The sequence below is a fragment of the Brachyhypopomus gauderio genome, chromosome 3 (genome assembly GCF_052324685.1).
Source record: "Brachyhypopomus gauderio isolate BG-103 chromosome 3, BGAUD_0.2, whole genome shotgun sequence".
NCBI lineage: Eukaryota > Metazoa > Chordata > Actinopteri > Gymnotiformes > Hypopomidae > Brachyhypopomus > Brachyhypopomus gauderio.
The window spans coordinates 17,399,893-17,419,191 of NC_135213.1; the positions used below are offsets into that span (position 1 = coordinate 17,399,893).

Genomic DNA, 19,299 nt, shown 5'->3' on the forward strand with positions numbered 1-19,299 from the left:
CAACAAAGCTGCCCAAGTGTTTTCAGCTAGCTCCCTCGTAAATATCCTGTTGTACTGGGAGCAAGGCCAGGCTCAACTAACAATTATGAAAAGATTAAAATATTTAAAAAGTTGATCATGATGAAAACTTAGCCTACACTGCAGACTTACTCACACATTACACACACACACATATATATATATATATATATATATATATATATATATATACACACACACACACACACACACACACGAAGGTTACACCAGGTATGTGGAAATTACAAAATGTATTAAAGAATGTTGAATGAGGTTCTTCAAGGGAAACGAACAACAAATTTTCCCAGGGAATATGAACAATGTTCACTCAGAGGTAAGGATTCGTGTAGCTTCCTGTTTTGTTGGTTTTTTTTTTTTTCAACTAATTGATTTCTTTATTTTTTCCCTTTAGGTCGTGAGGTAAAGTTAAGTACTGTTCGCTTTCAGGTAGGCTACTGTTAATTACAGGGTTTAGGACTTCCCAGAGCCGGAGTGGCTAATCGGGAGATTCGGGAGGATTCCCGATGGGCCGGCTCATTTCAATCTCTAGTTTGGGCCGATTGGGAGGAAAAATAATTTTGGGCCGGATTTGGGCATGAAACTCCGGGCTGAAAAACGGGCCCACTCCGGCCCTGGGACTTCCTATTTAAGAAGCAGGAACTAATGTGTAATTGTGTTCTGAATTAGTTTAACTTTAAGTTAACCTTTCTATCATTAAACCCGGACCTATGGATTTAACCATAAAAATAACAACCAACAATTATCAATACCTGTACCAGTAAACAAATGGATATGGGAATCACTTAAGGGACAAAGCAACATACACATATAAATAAAACGGTAACTCAATGGAAGAAATAAAATCTCCCTTGGAAAGTCTCTTGGATTTAAAGCAGAACAAAACCTCTACTTATCCCAGAGTGTCGATAACAATAGTTCCGTTCAGTTTCAACACAGATGCTTAAAGTCTGTGAATACACAACATGAAAACAGTCTAGTAACAACTCTACCTTCCCACAAATACATACACTTGGCTGTGCCTCAGCTAGAGCATTAGCTTAGCTCCGATCACATTCAATGACTTAGCTTTGCTTAGCTGCCGTTAGGTACGATGACATTAGCTTAGCTTAGCTCCCATTACATTCGATGGTGTTAGCTTAGCTTAGGCTAGTGGTATCTTTTATCAGGGCTCTCAAGTCTCACGCATTGAGCGCGTGACACACGCATTTGACCGTCTTCACACGCTCACACGCCACACTTCCGATTTCACACGGCGAAAAAAAAAATCTAGTTTATTTACCTCCGATCCATATCTATGTCGCCCTCCACTGGCGATCGATCACGATATACAACCCCCACCCCCGCTCAACAACTTACGTTTTGGTCAGGAGACATATATAAAGGTATTTTGCACTCACCAAATCCAATCCGGTGTTTCTATACGCCACCATTGGTAGCTTTAGGCGCGAAATTCTTCCTCTACCTGAAGATTACCAGGACACTTAAGTCTGGAAATTCTGCCTGCTCACGGTAAGTGATACTTTTCGCTTTTCCTCTACTCGGCACACTTCTAGATTTATCAGTGGTGGGCAGCTCGTTAACGATTACTTCACTGGTTAGAAACGCTTAATCCTAGCGTTTACCTAATTTTTTTATATCACGAGGTGATACATTTTTGGCTAGATGCTCTGGCGCTCTCTCTCTCGCTCTCTTCTAAAACAGGGAAAATTCCTCTGTAAGAAAAAACGAAGGTAAAAAACAAATACTTGAAGCTGATTGGCCAAAACAACACCCGTCTCTGTCTCTCAAATGAGCGTCATTGAAGACTGACTAGGTTGCTGCTTGGTTTAAGGTTTTTGTTTTATTCTCTCTTCTTTTTTTAATAAATATAAACAGTTCATATTTTTATTTTAAAACAACTATTCGAAACCGTTCATCAATGTACACCTGCACTACTCCAGAATAAAACAAGATTATGATTAAGTACATTCTCTATTACTCCTGGTTTACAGAAGCACATAGTTTTTTTTACCTGTCCTGAAATGTTGCAGGATCAGTGATGGGCCTGGGTGTGAGAGGAAGATGCTGGCAGCCCAGTGACATGGACAATTGCTCTCGCAGTTCATCAACCAAACAGGACAGAAATTATCCTCTCATGGGAACAGCTGGGGGAAAAAAGAAAGAAATAGACAATTATGCTGATAGAAACCAGATGCACTAATGGCTCTATGTCTCAGACAGGCTAGTGGTCCATGTCCAAAGAGTGTTAGAGCCAATGTCCCTGTTACCATTACTATTACAGTCGTTTGCAGAGCAAAAATACTGATTGCCCCTACCCTTTTCTGCAATAAAAAAAAAAAACTTTGTGTTTGTTTGTGTGCGCGCGTGTACACCAGCGTGTGTGTGGTTTGTATGTACTGTGTTACAAATACCACAGACAAGACAAGATAACACACAAAGACAGTGAAGGACAGTTAAGCCTGCTTGAAATCTCACAGGAGGAAGGTTTAACTTGTTTCATCAACAAGGCAGGCCCAGAAAGCAAGGCACTAATTATTCATATATTTTTTTCATAAAACACTTTCACATTATTCATGCAATGGGTATATCAAAAATCACTGCAGATGAAGATTAAGAGCTTTATCACGCTTGAGCCTGTGCTCGTACACGGACTCTCCCTTCTCTATGCCTGTGAGCTGCTCTGGCATACCTTCTCAGGGAGCACATTGTGCTTGTGTTAACAATTTTTCAGCTCCAGCCATGAACTCAGACTGTGCGAGGCAGTCACACTGGCCAACGAGGATAACACCCAGCTTTGTTCCCCAGAGAAGAGGACGGCTGTCAGCACATGTACAAATCACGCGTGACAGTTCTGACACTAGTCAGATGTTCTAGTCTGTACACAAAAAGTACAATAATCACAGTAAACATTGTGGTCATGCACGACATTGTTTGACCCAAGATTTTGTTTGGATGTGACCAACAGTGACAATATGTTTAAATAATGTATGTAAGAGATGCATTTATAAGTACATATGTGATAAAATCTGTAGCTTTTTGATATTAATGATTATAAAAGATCTGAATAAATAATTCTATATATCCAGACTAATTTTTTTTTATCTTACATACCAAAAAGGACAAGTATACTTTTGTAAAACTGATATCAGGCACCCTAAACAGCTGTACACGCAGAGTAAATGTGACGGTGGGGTCGTAGCGAAGGATGAGACACGGATCCCTCTGACTTGACAGACGTCACTTTTATTTTAGCGCTTAACATGCACGAAAAACACAGATATAGCGCAATAGCGCACGTAGACACTCGGCATACACTCACAACGTGTAGACTTAGACAACGACGAGCACAGGACACTGTGCGAGCGCACATTAAATAGACAAACCACATTAGCCCCACGTGATTACGAGACGATTCACAGGTGAGACACATTATTCACACGACATAGCCATCACCACGGAATTCCACTGACGCAGACAAAGCACGTGGACAACGTTGACACACGCCCAAAAGGGAGGGGCCAGGGTCCTCAACGTGACGGTAATCATTTGTATTTCCATGTTTAAGTGTGTTCTGTATGTGAGGTGTATTGCACATAACCAAGATAAACCAAAATCTAGTTATGGAATTGATATATTGTAATTTGCATGGTGCAGATGAACACACATTTCTTCCTGCTCCAAGAAAAAGATGTCCACCCTTGCACAGGGGTTTTATACCCTTTCACTACTGTTTTCCCCCTTTTTAAAATACGTGTAGCCTTTGGCCCTGTGGACTTGACATAACATTTGCACTTCAGTGAATGTCACAGAATGTTCAAAGTCCATTAGAACAAAATCCTCAAATATGGTATCCATAGATTTATATTAGGTAAATTTGGCAAAGTCCAAATCAGATTCTGTAACAAATGAACTCCACTGAATAATCAATATAAAGCATCATTTGATATGTCTTAAGGGCAGTAATGGATGACTCATGCTTTTGCCAGCTTTGGCCAAAGGAAACACTGTGTTGGAATTGTACAGTTACCTGTAATCCCTCTACTATCCTTGCTGCTCTCAGGTTAAAAGCAGATAATCTGCTCTCATCATTTAATCTGAAAAAAATTAAGGAATCTGTCCCAGTCTAATGCCACTCTGTGAGAATTACCACCAGAAAATAGGTCAATGTCACCTTACTTACTAAACCAAACTCAGTTTTAATTCAATCATTTCCTGACTGACTCAGTGATATATTTTGCATCTTCTCTAAACGATAACGCTTTCAGGAATGTCTTAGCAACATGAACATGCAAGATTGGGGTGACCGTGTTAGAGCGTGTGTGTGTGTGTGTGTGTGTGTGTCTATGTGTATATGTGTTTGAGTGTTTAGTGTGCACCTTTATGGGATTGCAGCATACCTTTGCATGTCAATGATGATGAATTAAAGCACTATAAAAACCTTGAAGTGATGGGGCCACCACATATCTCTCTGTAATGGAGAAATAACATAAAGCGTATTGTTCTGCTTGTTTGAGACACCAAATGGTGCGTGGGTGAAACACATTTTTATCTGTAGGTGTTAGATTTCTCTAAAAAGCAACAAGCACTAGGAGTCCTACAGGGCGAATAACTAAGGGAACACTGCCCACAGTCTCCGTGGTGCGTAGGAAGACGACTCTCGAAGAGCAATTGCGTAAATGCAAACCATGTGACAGAGTAACACTGTGATTCACTCTATATATGTTTGTCATATGGAACTGTAGCATGCATGTCAAGGTACCATGGTTTCTTTACCTTCTATGTCTTAAATCAACATTGTCTTTACATATTACACAGTGTGAGTCATAAAGATAATATGCCTTGTACAAAACTAATAATGCTACTGATGAAAACATTCTGTTGAGAATCCTACAATCCATAAATAAACATAATCCTTGCTCAGAAAATTAGCCACTATGCTATGATGTGAGTACTCTGTCTTAAGGAGCATGGTTTCTTTTATGTTTAAGGCAAACAATATTACTTTAGATATACATATGAAAGCAGTAACCTGATAATGAACACCTTATAGACACCTAATAAAGAGCTTTAGTCATAAATACTTCCAGAAGTCTCTCTACCAAAATGTAAAGTGATTAGAAGCAGAGCAAATGGGCGTCCAGATAAGGATAATCAAAAACTAAATGTATGTGATCAAGTAAATACATGATCTCACTTCAGTTACTGAAGTGTAGCCCTAAAAACCCACATAAAACAAATGAGCCTTTGTGTGGATAAAACAATTCCCATTAGCTCTGCAAATCCTGATGGGCTTTAGGTGCACTGGATATTTTTAAGCATGCCGCAATTTGTTGATTAATGGAATAGTCTGCATTTCTAGAGAGAGTTTTTCTTTCTATGTTCGATCAACATTCATCTATTCTCGGGCAGCCCAGACAACAAAACTTTGTAATAAACGTTTATTATGAATTCAGTGTTTGGTGTTGAATGTATGCATTCAGTGAGTTTGAGGTGTGCAATCTAGAATTTAAACCTTGTTCTCCCCTGTGATTACTCTCCCTCTGGAAGAAAAAAAATCATTTAATTTTTACATGTAAACCAAGGAGAGATCTCTCAACAAATACAACCTGCATTTTTATTGAGAGCATAATAGATAAGTGCAGTGAAAAAATGTTTGTAATTTGCAGTCAAGGCTTGTACTTTCTGTTTAGAAACCTCTTTTTACAGCAAATTCACCAGATGAGTGCAAAGCCATCCCATTACTGTGTATATCATGGGGAAAATGAAGCATGAGTGACATGTTAGGTCTCGGGTCCACTGGGGAAAATATTAATCAAAACAACGCAATTGAGTCATCTGCATTGCTCAGTGTGAGTTATAATTATTAGTAATTTTATACATGCTACAAGCACTTTTCTTGTATAGAAGACATTTTCTTGCACCAAAATTCTTTACAGATGTAAAGCATTGATTGACACATTCTATACAAAGGATACAATGTTATCTAACTGTCAGAAGGTCTAGACAATTGTAGTTAAGAAAGTCAGTATGCTGCTCTGGAAAAGTTATATAGTCATTATTAGTCACTGAACTTCCCACTTGCTATTGTTTTACAGTTCTTAGGTAATTTTTTATGAGATTATGGTCAATGTCGAATCATGCGGGAGACCTAATGTGCTTTGATTTTTCCATTACAAGTTCAGTCATTCATATCCACGTAGGCTTGATCGTAATTAGTGCCATCAATCAGCAAAATCCCAGCCAACTGAACTGCAGAAGCCCTTATTGAGACTGGATGCAAATCATTAAAAGACTGATCCGTGTTAAAAGTCAGAGCTGTTTTATAAACCCTGGGTTTGTTAAGCATGCCTGTGTCTGTGTCACTTCCCATTTGCAAGGTTCGTGTCACACCCCTTACAGCTGAATGAAGAACTGAGGCTTCCAATTGCAAATGATCAAAGCCATGACTTCTCCAGCATGGTAGTGTGCAGAGATGTCCTCATGCCCCCATTCATGACCCATAAAACATCTTGTAGCCATGCAGCTGTTGAAGATGGGAAGGTTGTCCTCTGGTGTTCTAATGGGTACCCTCCAAATGATACTCCCTTTCTTCATCTCTTTATCATTTCTGGGTCACCTGTCAGTGACATTGTGTGGTTTGTTGCACTGGAATTACTGCCCCTGCAGATGACGATGACAGAAAGAGTTATCATGCTTGTATCTACTGTACAACTAGAAAAAGAGGCTATGGGACCTGTTTTCATGGGTGAACAAGACTGGCATTACATTTCTACTTTCCACTATCATACAAATACCCATGTGCTCCAATGCTAGGGTTAGCACTTGCATACTTTGCATACTGCAAGAACTGGCACAAAAAATGTAAATTAGATGGTCTATGTAAATAAGTAGTGTAAGGGGAGGTGTCAATGGGTTGCTTGTCTCCACCTAATAATTAACAGAAGCTCGGTCATGTGGGTTATAAACTACTCTTACCGCTGTCTTAATATGGTGTACAGCCATTGCGTTCAGTAGAGATACTTAAGAAGTGAAGGGAGCTTGGCAGATATTAATTACCACAACCCCTATTTATATTCCACTTCACTTTTTTTGCACATGATGATAATGAATATCGCAAAAGTACTGAATGTTGTGAATGTACTGACTGTCTTTTGGACATGCCCTTATGTGAATGTAGTGACTTTCTGTCACTGATTGTCTATCTGCTTGACATGCCCTTATGTAGTAGAGGTTGGCATAAGGCAATGTGTTTGGTGTCAGGAAAATAGGACCCTGTTATTAAACAGTTACCTTTAACAGTGATAATCAAAAGCTATGTTTTCGTTCGATGCATTTTTCACAGACAAATACTGAAATGTGGTTGAAATCTACATCGGAAATCCTTTGATGGGAAAAACACAACATTTGCACATACGTTCAGTGACGTGTGCTTTAATAGCTTATGATTTTCATTATGTGCATCTTCCACAATGAAGCGGTGCAGCTACAGCACAGCTGGAGTAACAGCAGTGGAGTGACTGCGAAGGAGAAACCTTCTCACTTCCAGAAAATAACATTACAACTGCATTTGATGGAAAATATCAAAGTAATGTTTGCATAGATGTAAAAAACAAAAATCACAAGTAAAATAATAAATATCAATCTTAATATATCTAGCCATACAAATCTGTTCAAATATGAACTATGGCACATTAAAGGAGATGTTTTTGTAGGCTTTTACAAAAAATACTCCACTTTCACATTGCTACAGCTCAGCTGATCGCATGAGACCTAAGAAACACACCAGCCATGTGAGTTTATTCGGTTCTTCTTGGTCTCCCTTTAGTAAACCGTAGAAAGCATACAATTTGCAATATATATGAATTGCTTGATGGAAATGTATAATTTTTTAGGAAATGACATTATGTAAAGTACTTTCATTGCAAAAAGTTGCCTGGGAAATGCTGCTGGGAGCAAAATGTGTAACTAGAAGTTATGCAAAGGGAGGACTGGTAACACAGCACTGCTGGAGGACTGGTAACACAGCACTGCTGGAGGACTGGTAACACAGCACTGCTGGAGGACTAGTAACACTGCACTGCTGGAGGACTGGTAGCACAACACTGCTGGAGGACTGGTAACACAACACTGCTGGAGGACTGGTAACAACACTGCTGGAAGACTGGTAACAACACTGCTGGAAGACCGGTAACACAGCACTGCTGGAGGACCTGTAACAATGCACTGCTGGAGGACCTGTAACAATGCACTGCTGGAGGACCGGTAACACTGCACTGCTGGAGGACTAGTAACACTGCACTGCTGGAGGACCGGTAACACTGCACTGTTGGAGGACCGGTAACACAGCACTGCTGGAGGACTGGTAACACTGCACCGCTGGAGGACCGGTAACAATGCACTGCTGGAGGACCGGTAACGTTGCACTGCTGGAGGACTGGTAACACTGCACTGCTGGAGGACTAGTAACACTGCACTGCTGGAGGACCGGTAACACTGCACTGCTGGAGGGCCGGTAACACTGCACTACTGGAGGACAGGTAACACAGCACTGCTGGAGGACCGGTAACACAGCACTGCTGGAGGACCGGTAACACTGCACTGCTGGAGGACTGGTAACACTGCACTGCTGGAGGTCTGGTAACACAGCACTGCCCTGTGCTCTATGTGCACTGCCTCATAGGTTTGACGTGTATATCATTATCTGCACACCTTGGGTTATAGAATCATCACATTATTGTGTGATGCCAGATTGGAAGTTTCTTTGTAACAACTTTAAACAGGTGAAGCATTGTTTTGGTAATAGTATGTTTTGGGCAGGGCCGGCGCCATGGGGGGGGGGGGGGCGAATGGGGGCATCGCCCCCTCAGGCGAGGTGTCCCGCCCCCTCAATGTAAAAAATAAGACCCATTTATTTTACAACAATCGCTACATGGTGCCCCCTCGGCCGCTCGACAATCGTTACACGTACCCCCCCCCCCTCAACAACTTACGTTCGCCACCCCAAAATTTTCTGACGCCCCCTCACTGTATATGTTCTGGGGCCGTCAGGGGCCGTCTGGGGCCCTGGTTTTGGGAAACAAATGAGGTCCTACTATCTCCATTACTTCAAATAGATTGGTTGTTGGACATTTATTAAACAATTGGACTGAACTGCACTAAGTTCCAATGGTGAATCACCATTCAGAATTTATTTTAGTCTAGATTCAGACTTAATCTGTATGTGGGAAACTGCTTTTAAACAGTAGTTGGTGAACCCAACTGTTATTTATTAGGGTTCACACACGTAGTGTGGGAAACCTATTGTTTTTATTATTGTTGTTGTCGTCGTTGTTTTTGTTGCTGCTGCTGTTTAATGTAGGCGTGTCTGAAGCTAGGAAATATAGTGTTCACAACAATTGCAATTTATTGATTTTTTTTTTCCAAAACGTAAAAGTCGCCCATTACGTGATCATTTTCTTCTTGTGCACTGTACATAGCGTTAAAGTTGATTGTGGTTTTAATTTTGTGATCCGATAATCCGATCTCGGTGCATTAACCGCTTCCTCATCCTACTCTTAGATTATAGTAGGCTTGGAGGGAGAGCAATCCATGTAGACCTAGTTAAACCCCGCACGTTATCTTGCGAGTGAGGGTGTGTAGTCTGATCGTTTGTACTGCGACGTGAATATGAGAGTAGCACGCCCCCTTGCAGCTAAACGCGAGGTCCTGTGAGCACTACTACTACCTCGAGTTTAAGAGTCGGCTGAGTTAAAATTGCAGCTCTCCCGTAGAGCCCCGACATCGCTCACTGTGTGCGCACGTTTAGTCCCATTCAGTTTTGCTCTCTTCGCAGGATCAGATGAGCGGATCCATCATGTCGTGGGATACGAGACGCATCTGAAAGCTTTTTCGGGAAGGTAAAGAACGTTGAAGTGCTTTTATGGAGGTTCGTGGGGCGCAACGAAACATCGTTTGAAGTGGGCACACTGAGGATTTTATTCGAATTTTCTATATGTTTGGTGTGTGGTCCTGCATGGATTTGAGTTGGGTTTGAAATGCGCATCATGTCTTCAAGATAAATCTGCTATGTGTCTGATTTGGAGAGTACCTTGTGTAAGGTGTGCACAAGGAAAGACACTGGGTGGACTCAACATCTGCAATTGATCGGCGTGTTCCTGTGCGCAATGTACCTGGAATGAAGATAAAACATGGATTTAATCTTGGAAATATTTATCATTCTTCAAGCTAATTTCATCGTTTGTACAACAGGTAACTTTGCACAGAATATTTACATTGATTTTCTGTGTATTTGATTTGATACTTGTAATATTTCATGTTAAAAGTTAAAATGTGTGCATATCCTACATTGTAAATGTTCTTGAAATATTTTTTATACATCATACTAAACTACACTGCAAATAGGTTAACAAAAATAACTGCTGCTTTAATCACACATTAGGTGGGATTTGGGGGGATGGTCAAAGTCACCTACTTCGGTGGAACGGTGTAAAATATTCGGACACAAATGAATATCAAACTAAGGGATTAACCCAAGATCATTTTCATTAGCAACTCGTTTTAATTATTTACATATGTACATACATTTTGTGTCATTTTATAGCTTTACCTACTTTCACACTTTCGCATTGTTGTACAACTAGCTGATGATAAGCAACACGTCACCTTTTGATCTTTGTCCGTGACGCAATCAAATTTATGATATATTAATATATTTATTTATTTAGCTATATATTTATTTAAAAAACGGAAATCTTAACATGACATTCTGAAGTTGTATGTAACAGACCCTTTCCATCGTCAGCTCAGCCAAGTGATTAGACTTGCATCCTTACCTTATGTCTTTGGAAGTTGCTTTGGAGATTCTGTTGTCGGCGTTAGTGAAAGGCAAACGCACATCCATCGATGCCATCAATTAGTACAAACGTACAAAGGTTTTCTGTCAATGCAAATCATCGCACGACTGCGAGCAATTAATATCACTTTCCACAGGCGCGTAATTGCAATGGTGCACCGCATTAATATTAGGCTGAGACATGGTCCCATCGGAATCATTGCATTGTACTGAAAAGAAAACAACATGCATTAACTGAAACCACTTGTTCAGTAGGATTAGTCTAAATGTTTGCACAGCGCATGCTTGTAATTAAGTGAATCAAGACAACTAGGCATCCACCCACGTTGCAACTTCAAATATTGATGACGCCCCACGCCAAAATACTGTCATCATGTGTGGTACTGGCAGTGTGACTTTTAGAGGGCAGTAGATCGAAATATAGGGTAAAATGTGAATCAGTAAGAACAATTTTCGACATTTGCAGTGAGTGTGAGTGTGTGTGTGTGTGTGTGTGTGTGTGAGAGAGAGAGAGAGAGAGAGAGAGAGAGAGAAAGAGAGAGGGAGAGAGAGAGAGAGATAGAGAGACAGACAGAGAAAGAGAGAGTCAATTTTTTTGTTTAATTTTGATTGACGTTCGAGGTTGCGTCACATGACATAACCAACGCTGTCCTACTGTCCACCCAAAAGAGTGTTGAAATTCCATGGCCTGCTTTGCATTGTACGCTGAGGTTGTCTGGTGATACAGCTTGGCTGCTGAAAGATTGGAAATGACTGAATAATTGCATTGCCTTAAGTTGCACTCATGTTTGTTTAAGTTAGAGTAAATGTTGTAATGACAATAACTGGTAGCTCAATAGTTTATTTGAGACAACTCAATGAAATTGATGTTTTTTTTCCTTTCCTTTGAAGACAGTATTCTCAACACCTCTGCAAGCGGCTCAGAAAGCCAGTGTGCTACAGGTCTTCATTCTTTTGTGTGCTTTATTCAGTTCTATCCTCAGAGCCATTCATATTTTTGACTCCTCTCCACTGACGTAAAGAGCAGCAGAGCAGAAATTAGATTGGCTTGTATAATATAGAAGCTACTTAAGTATAACAGGCCATGAAGAAGTTAGATATACCGAGTCTCTGTGAAAAGTGAATGCACTTATTCACTCTTGACCCTTTAACCTTTATTCGCTGTGCTCTGGAATATTGTTGCAGTATTCACGCATGCTTCCTATAGCACATATTAGAGAGGGCTGCAGAAGTCTCGTGGTCTTTGTGGAGTAGCTAGTCAGGTCATACTTCAATGTAGTACTTAATTTTCATTAACAGGTAGGTCTGTCAGAAAGAGCTGTTTTAACCTGCTGTCAGACACTTTCTTTTCAATGGTATGCCATTTTGGCATTTGTTTTACACTTTTCTTTCTGTGTTTTCTGTGCATGTGACAGGCACCTCAATACAAGCTTTTGGTTTCACCTCAGGAGCTGTAGGGGCTGGGGTTGTTCATACAGGGGAAAAGAAAATGTTGGTTGTAACAGTGCACACAGTGAAACAAAGGGCCATTTATTGTGTGATATGGGATTTGTGAAAATGAACAAAGAAAGGCCTATTGATGACAGGACTCTGGATACAGGACGTGGTAGATGGGAAAGGTGGTTTCCTGGCATTAGGTCTTGTGTTCCCTAGTGAGCTACTGAATGTGGAATTCTTATATAGTTGGAGTAAACACCTTTCTCTCTTTGGTGACAGTAGGTTATGAGAATGAGATGTGCTGAAGTACTTCTTATGTAAAAGGACATGTAATAAGCTATCCCCCTTTAAATCTAACATCCTAATCCATTGTCCCGCACAAGGTCCATCGAGTATGGACATAAATCCATACGCATGTGTTTGTGCGTATTGATGCAGATTTAGTAAAGACATTTATTTTCTCTGAATATGTTACACAGAATTGACTTACTAGTTTAAGTAAAGGCACAAGCAACATCCTGACTGACAACCATTTCATTCTGGCCTCTAAGAGGTCCACGTGCTGCCTTCTGTACAGAGCTATTGTCTGCAGAACTCTCTGATGGCATCCAGTAAACCAACTGTCTAACACACAGACACCATTTTAATTTTTGTAAAGACAGTCATACATAAGCTGTCAGTCTCTTTGCACCATATGCTGGTCTTTAAAATGGCTTCTGACTCACTATTGCAAAAACAATATGTTTATAATGATATAGCAGTAATTCACACAATAACTGCTTTAGTTATGGTTCTTAGGCTCAGTGACTCTTATTAGCTATTTCTATCCTAGATAACCCCTAGTACCACAAAGTATTTAGAGCTTAAGGCTCCGTAAAGCCAGTCTGACTGGATGAGTTCACCAAAGGAAGAAACAGGCAAATTCCGCTTGGTCATGTCCCTGTGGTTAATTGATTTATGGGAACAAAATGACTGGCTTACTAAAAACATGCTGCTGCTAAATCTGCTGGTGGTTTATGTGGTTGTGGCAGTAATTGTCTTGACAGTGTTGCTGCCCAGAAAAGGTCAACACATCCAAGACCTCTGGCACTGAGGCCCTGGCCGTGACCTCAGCTAGTGAACTTGGGCTGGCTGAACGTGTCCTTCTGAATCAAGGACTGTACTCTGGGTTAATCAGCAAGACTTTCCCAGTAACCCTGTCGGGCTGAAGTTTCAGTTACATTTTTATTTAAGTTGTCAGTAAGTGAAGTCAGGTATCTTCAGCACTGTGCTACAGTCACACTCTTCCAGAGTTTAGGACCTTCCCTAATCCGACTCGCCTGATCCAGCTAACCAAGCTCTACAAGCATCTGGGAGCAAGATGTCAGATAAGGTTTGGAGAATCTAACTCCCTGCACGGAATCTCCACAGGCGTGTGGGGAAGAGCTATGGTGTGGATTAAGCTTGCTATCAGAAATGTTGGTGTGGATTTTTGTTGCGATTTCACCTGAACATAAGGTGTTTTTTTATTATTTCATTTGTCATGCAGCGATAGTATGAATATTGCTTATGGAATGTGAGAGATGATGTGAGAGAAGTTGGACGTTCAGTGCTGATTTATGCAAAATACATCCAAATAGAAGCACTGATCGTATGTCTGGCCTCACATTTTCCGTGGTACTTTTCTTTATGACTGGATTCTTTGTGACTATACCCTGACATTTTCAGACACTTGTAAAGGAAATTAATCATTTAATTCAGTCAGCCCACTACTCCTCGGTAACTTTATTAATTACAACTGAATGCTGTCTCCAATTTCACTTAAAGAGCAGCTCTTGCTTGTGTAAAGAGAAACATTTGTACCTGCATTACAAAGAGAAGAGTTTTGCTTTCATGGTGGCTAAATAATAAAGTCTATCAATTTTAAATGTACAACATGTTATGCTTTCTCTTTTATGTTTGACATTCTTACATAGCTGTAGGAGGCTCAGTGAATTTCCCCCTTACATATATTAGGCTATACCTGCAAGGAAATAAATTGAATAGTCTGATTACTTTGCATTTCACATTTCTTTGCATTTTATTGCCATGTAAAAAGTAGTTTAACAGGCTCTACAACTAAAATATATCAACCGCTTTCCTCTGGACCCTAAAGCAAAACCAGAGAAGCATTAAATGGGCATATGAAGTAATGGCTTTATATCTCACGGTTACTGTATGTCATGTGATTTTCTCTACCTGTCCTTAATCCTGAGGATCTCAGAGAGAACATTTCATTGCATTTGGGGTTCATAGCCCAGTCATGCAAAAATAGGTCTAAGCTGACTATAGCAAAATACTAATAAGTAGCCAAAGCCGGAGCCAGGCCAATCTGCATGCTCTTAATGGCGACAGTGAGCCTTTTTTAATGAAGTTACAGTTGTAAACAACTGTGAACAAGCTGCTACTGCTGATAGCAGTAGCTGGCGAACAGTGCTGGGTGCTTTCCACGCTCATTTGTTAGCCGTGCTCTGGGTATCGTGAGCTTGGAGCTGCACCGCACCCGATCAGGCAGAGTCTGGGCCGGCCTGTGGCTTGTGGACCATGATGCCTGCAAGCACGTGTGGACCAGGAAACACGGGCACCTGAAAGCGATCTTAAACCTGTGTGGATGGGCATCCATGCTCTTCTGGTTCATGTGAGACCTGGGGTATGTTATGAGTGCTTAAGTAAAGTATAGATCTGGTGCTGCACCACAGGGTTAGACATTAAAGTCAGGAGCAAGCACTGATGCCTGTAGTGTGGAGGAATTCACTACATCTGAACCATACAGTCCACATAAGATGGGGTGCACACAAACTCACTCTACTAATCTGATAATCCCAAGCAGGTGTGTGTGTGTGTGTTTGTGTGTGTGTGTGTGTGTGTGTGTGTGTGTGTGTGTGTGTGTGTGTGTGTGTGTGTGTGTGTGTGTGTGTGTGTGTGTGTGTGTGTGTGTGTGTGTGTGTGTGTGTGTGTGTGGATTTCTGGTGTAGTGAGCAAGCACGCTTAGGAGAGAGGGGTAAGAAAAACATATCAAATCCTGCAACATGCTGTCCATGTCCTGAGGCGATCTGTACTTCTGCTGTGACAGTCATGTAATTTTGAGATCAAGAAAATTATGATGTGTTTGGTCAATGTGAGGTGTGTTCATGTTACTCTCTGACTACACCTGCTATTAGACTATGACATTCTTCAGCTATACTTAATGTTTTCCCTTCCATGTAACACTTTTTTCCTCCCTCAACATTTCTTCCTCTAATAATACAAAAAAAAATTGTTTGGATGATCTCATTCTTCTGCCAGATCCAACAGATGCTTGAAGTTTGAGTTCAGGGCTGTTCAGAGCCAGACAGGAACCACGTAGTGCGTCTGGACCGTTTGTCTCACGGTGGTTCTGCATGCTTTGGCTTGATTGAAAGTGTCCTGGGGGGACAAGGCCCAAAACAGAGCCCTGGTACAGCTGCATCCATAATACAGTGACACAAACAGGGCTGGGTGAGAGATAATTATCTCATAAGTCAGTAAGCACAGCTGTTGGCAAGGTCAAGTTTCAGTTATGGCCAGCGTTTGCAACACTCCTTCTTCTCCGGCTGTATGGATGAGCTGCAGCGTGGCTTTACTCCTGTAATGAATACTAATAGCCAACTCCTGCAATTAGTTTCAAGCAGAGTTCTTATTTACCGCATTACTTTGTTTATACAGAATCTACTGTGGGACCAGTGTATGAGAGGCACTGGGGAGCATGTATTCTCAATCAACGTCCTTTCATTTTAAATTCAGATCTTGCTGATGCTTTCTTTATTGGTCCAGGATTTGTCTCGGTCTTGCAGAGTACATATGAGGTATTTCCACTGGCAGTGTTGATCTTAAAAATTGAGCATTGATGAGATTCTGATGTCTTGACCCTGAGTCCTCAGTCTGAAGCCTGTCCACAGCCTTGCTGCCTCTGTGCCGTAGCGTGTTCTCATTACCTCCTTTGATTGTGCTCTTCTGAACACCGCATGGCTAAACTGGCAGCCCGGTCGTTTGTGGTGGTGCCAGCAAACACGTCAATCAATAACTGTAACAATCTCATTATCAGTCATTTGAATAACTAATTTGGTATTGAATTACTAATATGATAACTACTTCAATTTTTCTTTCTAATATGCTTATTTTTGAGCCAAGACATTTCAGTCTCAAACATAGCCAAGAGCACACAGATCTCCCATGGGGAGCATTTCAATCTTGACTCTGATTGCCTGTGAGAGGGTGTGAGGTCATTTTTTGGTTGTAATTCACTTTTTGCGATTAGTCGCGTAACTGGGTGAATTTGATGCAAACATCAGTATAACATCCTGACTTTGGACTTCTGCTGAGGATGTGACTTATCTTACTGATGCTATGTTAATCACTTGTGGTTTGGTTTTGTCTTGAGGCAAGTCAATTAGAACATTGTATCTATTTGGTGTGCTCCCCTGTCCCCTGAGTCTGACCAAGTTTTCACTTTATGGATCTGAGGCATCTCATTCTGCTGATGCCAGTAGGTGTTACTGGGGAACAGTCAGGCTATGTGGGAAATGGAATAGAACGTAGTTGGCATGCTGTCATAATGATATATATGATGGCTCGTTTCCATACTGTCTTCCATATTGAACTGGACCAAAAGCTTCATATGATCAGGGCATTATGAAGATAAATATAGGAAAAGAGCATGGCTCATGTCCATGTATGCGCACACACAGGCACACACAGGCACACACACACACACACACACACACACACACACACACACACACACACACACACACACACACACACACACACACACACACACACTCTGTTACTCTCTCTTCCTCTCTCAAAAACTATGATGTTTGCACAAAACATTTGACTCAAAACGTCCCCTTCAGAATTCTGTGTTAACAGCGTTAAACTATCTAAGAAAATATATTATCATATCAGAGTTGGGTTGGCTGTGTCATGCTGTCACATATGATCGGTTGGTAGCATGCCTGCTCTGTCCCGTTTCCGTGGCAGCCCTGCTAATGACTGAGAGTTTAAACTGCAGGTGTGGGGGGGCTTTGTTTTCCCCAGAGTGAGAGATGGCTTGATGTCTTTCTTGTGTCCCCGAGCTTCTCTGAAGCTTGCCTGCATTATTACCCTTAAACCCCTCAGGAGAACATGCCTGATGAATTGTTATTGTCTCTCACACCATGGGTTCTGCTAAGAGTTACTTCCTGACAGAATACCTGAGAGAAGGAGAGGACAAATAATACACTCCTTAATAAAAAAATGGTTTAACTTGTTGTACAGATTGGGAGGCTGTTCGTCATTGTCTATCTGGCATCGGTGAAGTCAATGTTATTTCAATTACAAGTTTCACTCAGTTCTGTGGTTCAGTTTGCTGCAGGCTTACAGAAGTGGAAAGATGGCCATACCAGCTGAATATTCTAGAAGGCCTTTCTTGAAACTGTGGGTTTGTGAAAGCACTGAAAGTCTTAAATTGACAGATTGGATGAAACAGCAGCCCTATAGTGCAAATATACCCTCTATAACCCTCAGCCACACACTCTTTAGCCCTCAGCTCTATCTGCAGCTATATCCTCTATAACGTTCGACTATGCCCTCTATGACCTTCAATTATACCGCCTATAACACTCTATGCACATACAACTATGCCTGTCCTCTGGCCAGAGCAAGATAATTTCATGTCTTCCTTCTGAAATCTTAATAATGTTTTTTTTTTATGTTGGAGCTTCACTTTGGTGTACGCAAAAAATGAATACAGACAAAGTTGGACACTGACCTTGCTGTACCTTAAACAGGTGTTTAAAAGGTTTTAGATCTAAAAATAATCACGCTAAAGACGATGGTGAAATCCTTCACTTCAGGCTGTTTCCACTGGCTGGTTTTCCAATAGATTTTTCCTCAGAGGTGGGAGTTTTGCCCCTATGTTCACTCCTTCTGTCCTTGTGAAATTGAACTGCTCTCCCACATTGCTTCAGAGCCCCAGTGGAAGGATTAACCCACCTCCACTTCCATTAAAAGCTTGCCACACCACACCTGGCCCTGCCATTAAGTCGTACTTTTCAGTGGCACACTACGGACAAAGAAGTTCAGGTGTAAAAATGCAATATCCCAAGACCTTGCCCTGTAATTCCAGGTCATGACCCCCTTTAGTAGGGGAATCTTTACCCGGTCACCTCAATTATAAACTACATCTTGACTCTAATCTAGGATTTCTTTTCAAGTCCAACCAGTGGACCAGAATGCATTTCCATACTAATGCCTGAGGAAATGTGGGGGATTTTCAATTTGAAGCTTGTTTGTTCTGTGTATATTTGTTTCTCTCTCTCTCTCTCTCTCTCTCTCTCTCTCTCTCTTTCTGATGCATAGTCCTGTGTTTGCTCAGTCCTTACTTGGAAGAGGTTATAATGACAGATAAATCAACAAGAATGGTCAATCCAGATAAAGGCTCTGAACTTGGAAATGATGTGGTTTGTTTGAAAATTAAGGCCAAATTATACTGATTTCTTTGTCTTTTCTCTACAGCTCAGCCAAATCCACCTAAAATTCATGAGGGATGGTGGGCGTACAAAGAGGTTGTACAAGGGAGCTTTGTACCAGGTAATGTTTCTCACCCATTAACCTTTTTTGCATTTAAATGTTGGATTTAACGTGATGAGAATAATTAGTGTTTCCCTTAACCTCTCTGTGTATTTCATGATCATTGTATATATTGTACCTTAGCACAGGACTGAATCTGCATATAAGTTGTTATTTGTACATAGGAGCTGTTAACTCTTCTGTTCTAATAAATGTTCTAAAATACAGTGTATATCTAGATAATATCACTGTACCTTAGTCAGACTTTACTGTACATAAAATGAAGAAAAATCTTTTTTTTAATGATTGAAAAGGCTAATTGTCCAGGTTACCTTGTTTTTGTCTCATTTATCATGCTGAAATATCTAAGAACCGCTGAGCTA

At 40.9% G+C, this 19,299-nt stretch overlaps 1 protein-coding gene and 1 long non-coding RNA gene across 3 annotated transcripts in view; one reads left to right on the forward strand and one right to left on the reverse strand.

Moving 5' to 3' along the window:
* LOC143510499 (uncharacterized) overlaps positions 1 to 11,377 on the reverse strand; it is a 43,464-nt gene extending 32,087 nt beyond the window's left edge. Inside the window, exons 1-3 of one of the 2 annotated variants that reach the window (XR_013130011.1) lie at positions 10,872 to 11,377; positions 10,127 to 10,208; positions 2,051 to 2,183 (exon numbers count right to left, since the gene is read on the reverse strand). This is a non-coding gene — a long non-coding RNA (uncharacterized LOC143510499). Of the gene's footprint in view, positions 1 to 2,050; positions 2,184 to 5,636; positions 6,700 to 10,126; positions 10,209 to 10,871 lie in introns of those variants that run through there. The other variant, XR_013130012.1, reaches the window with a different exon arrangement.
* Positions 9,719 to 19,299, forward strand: part of ca10a (carbonic anhydrase Xa) — a 107,794-nt gene continuing 98,213 nt past the window's right edge. Inside the window, exons 1-3 of the mRNA XM_076999901.1 lie at positions 9,719 to 9,935; positions 10,137 to 10,287; positions 18,863 to 18,937. Coding sequence (XP_076856016.1) covers positions 10,227 to 10,287; positions 18,863 to 18,937 — 136 coding nt within the window. The 5' untranslated portion in view covers positions 9,719 to 9,935; positions 10,137 to 10,226. The remainder of the gene's footprint in view (positions 9,936 to 10,136; positions 10,288 to 18,862; positions 18,938 to 19,299) is intronic.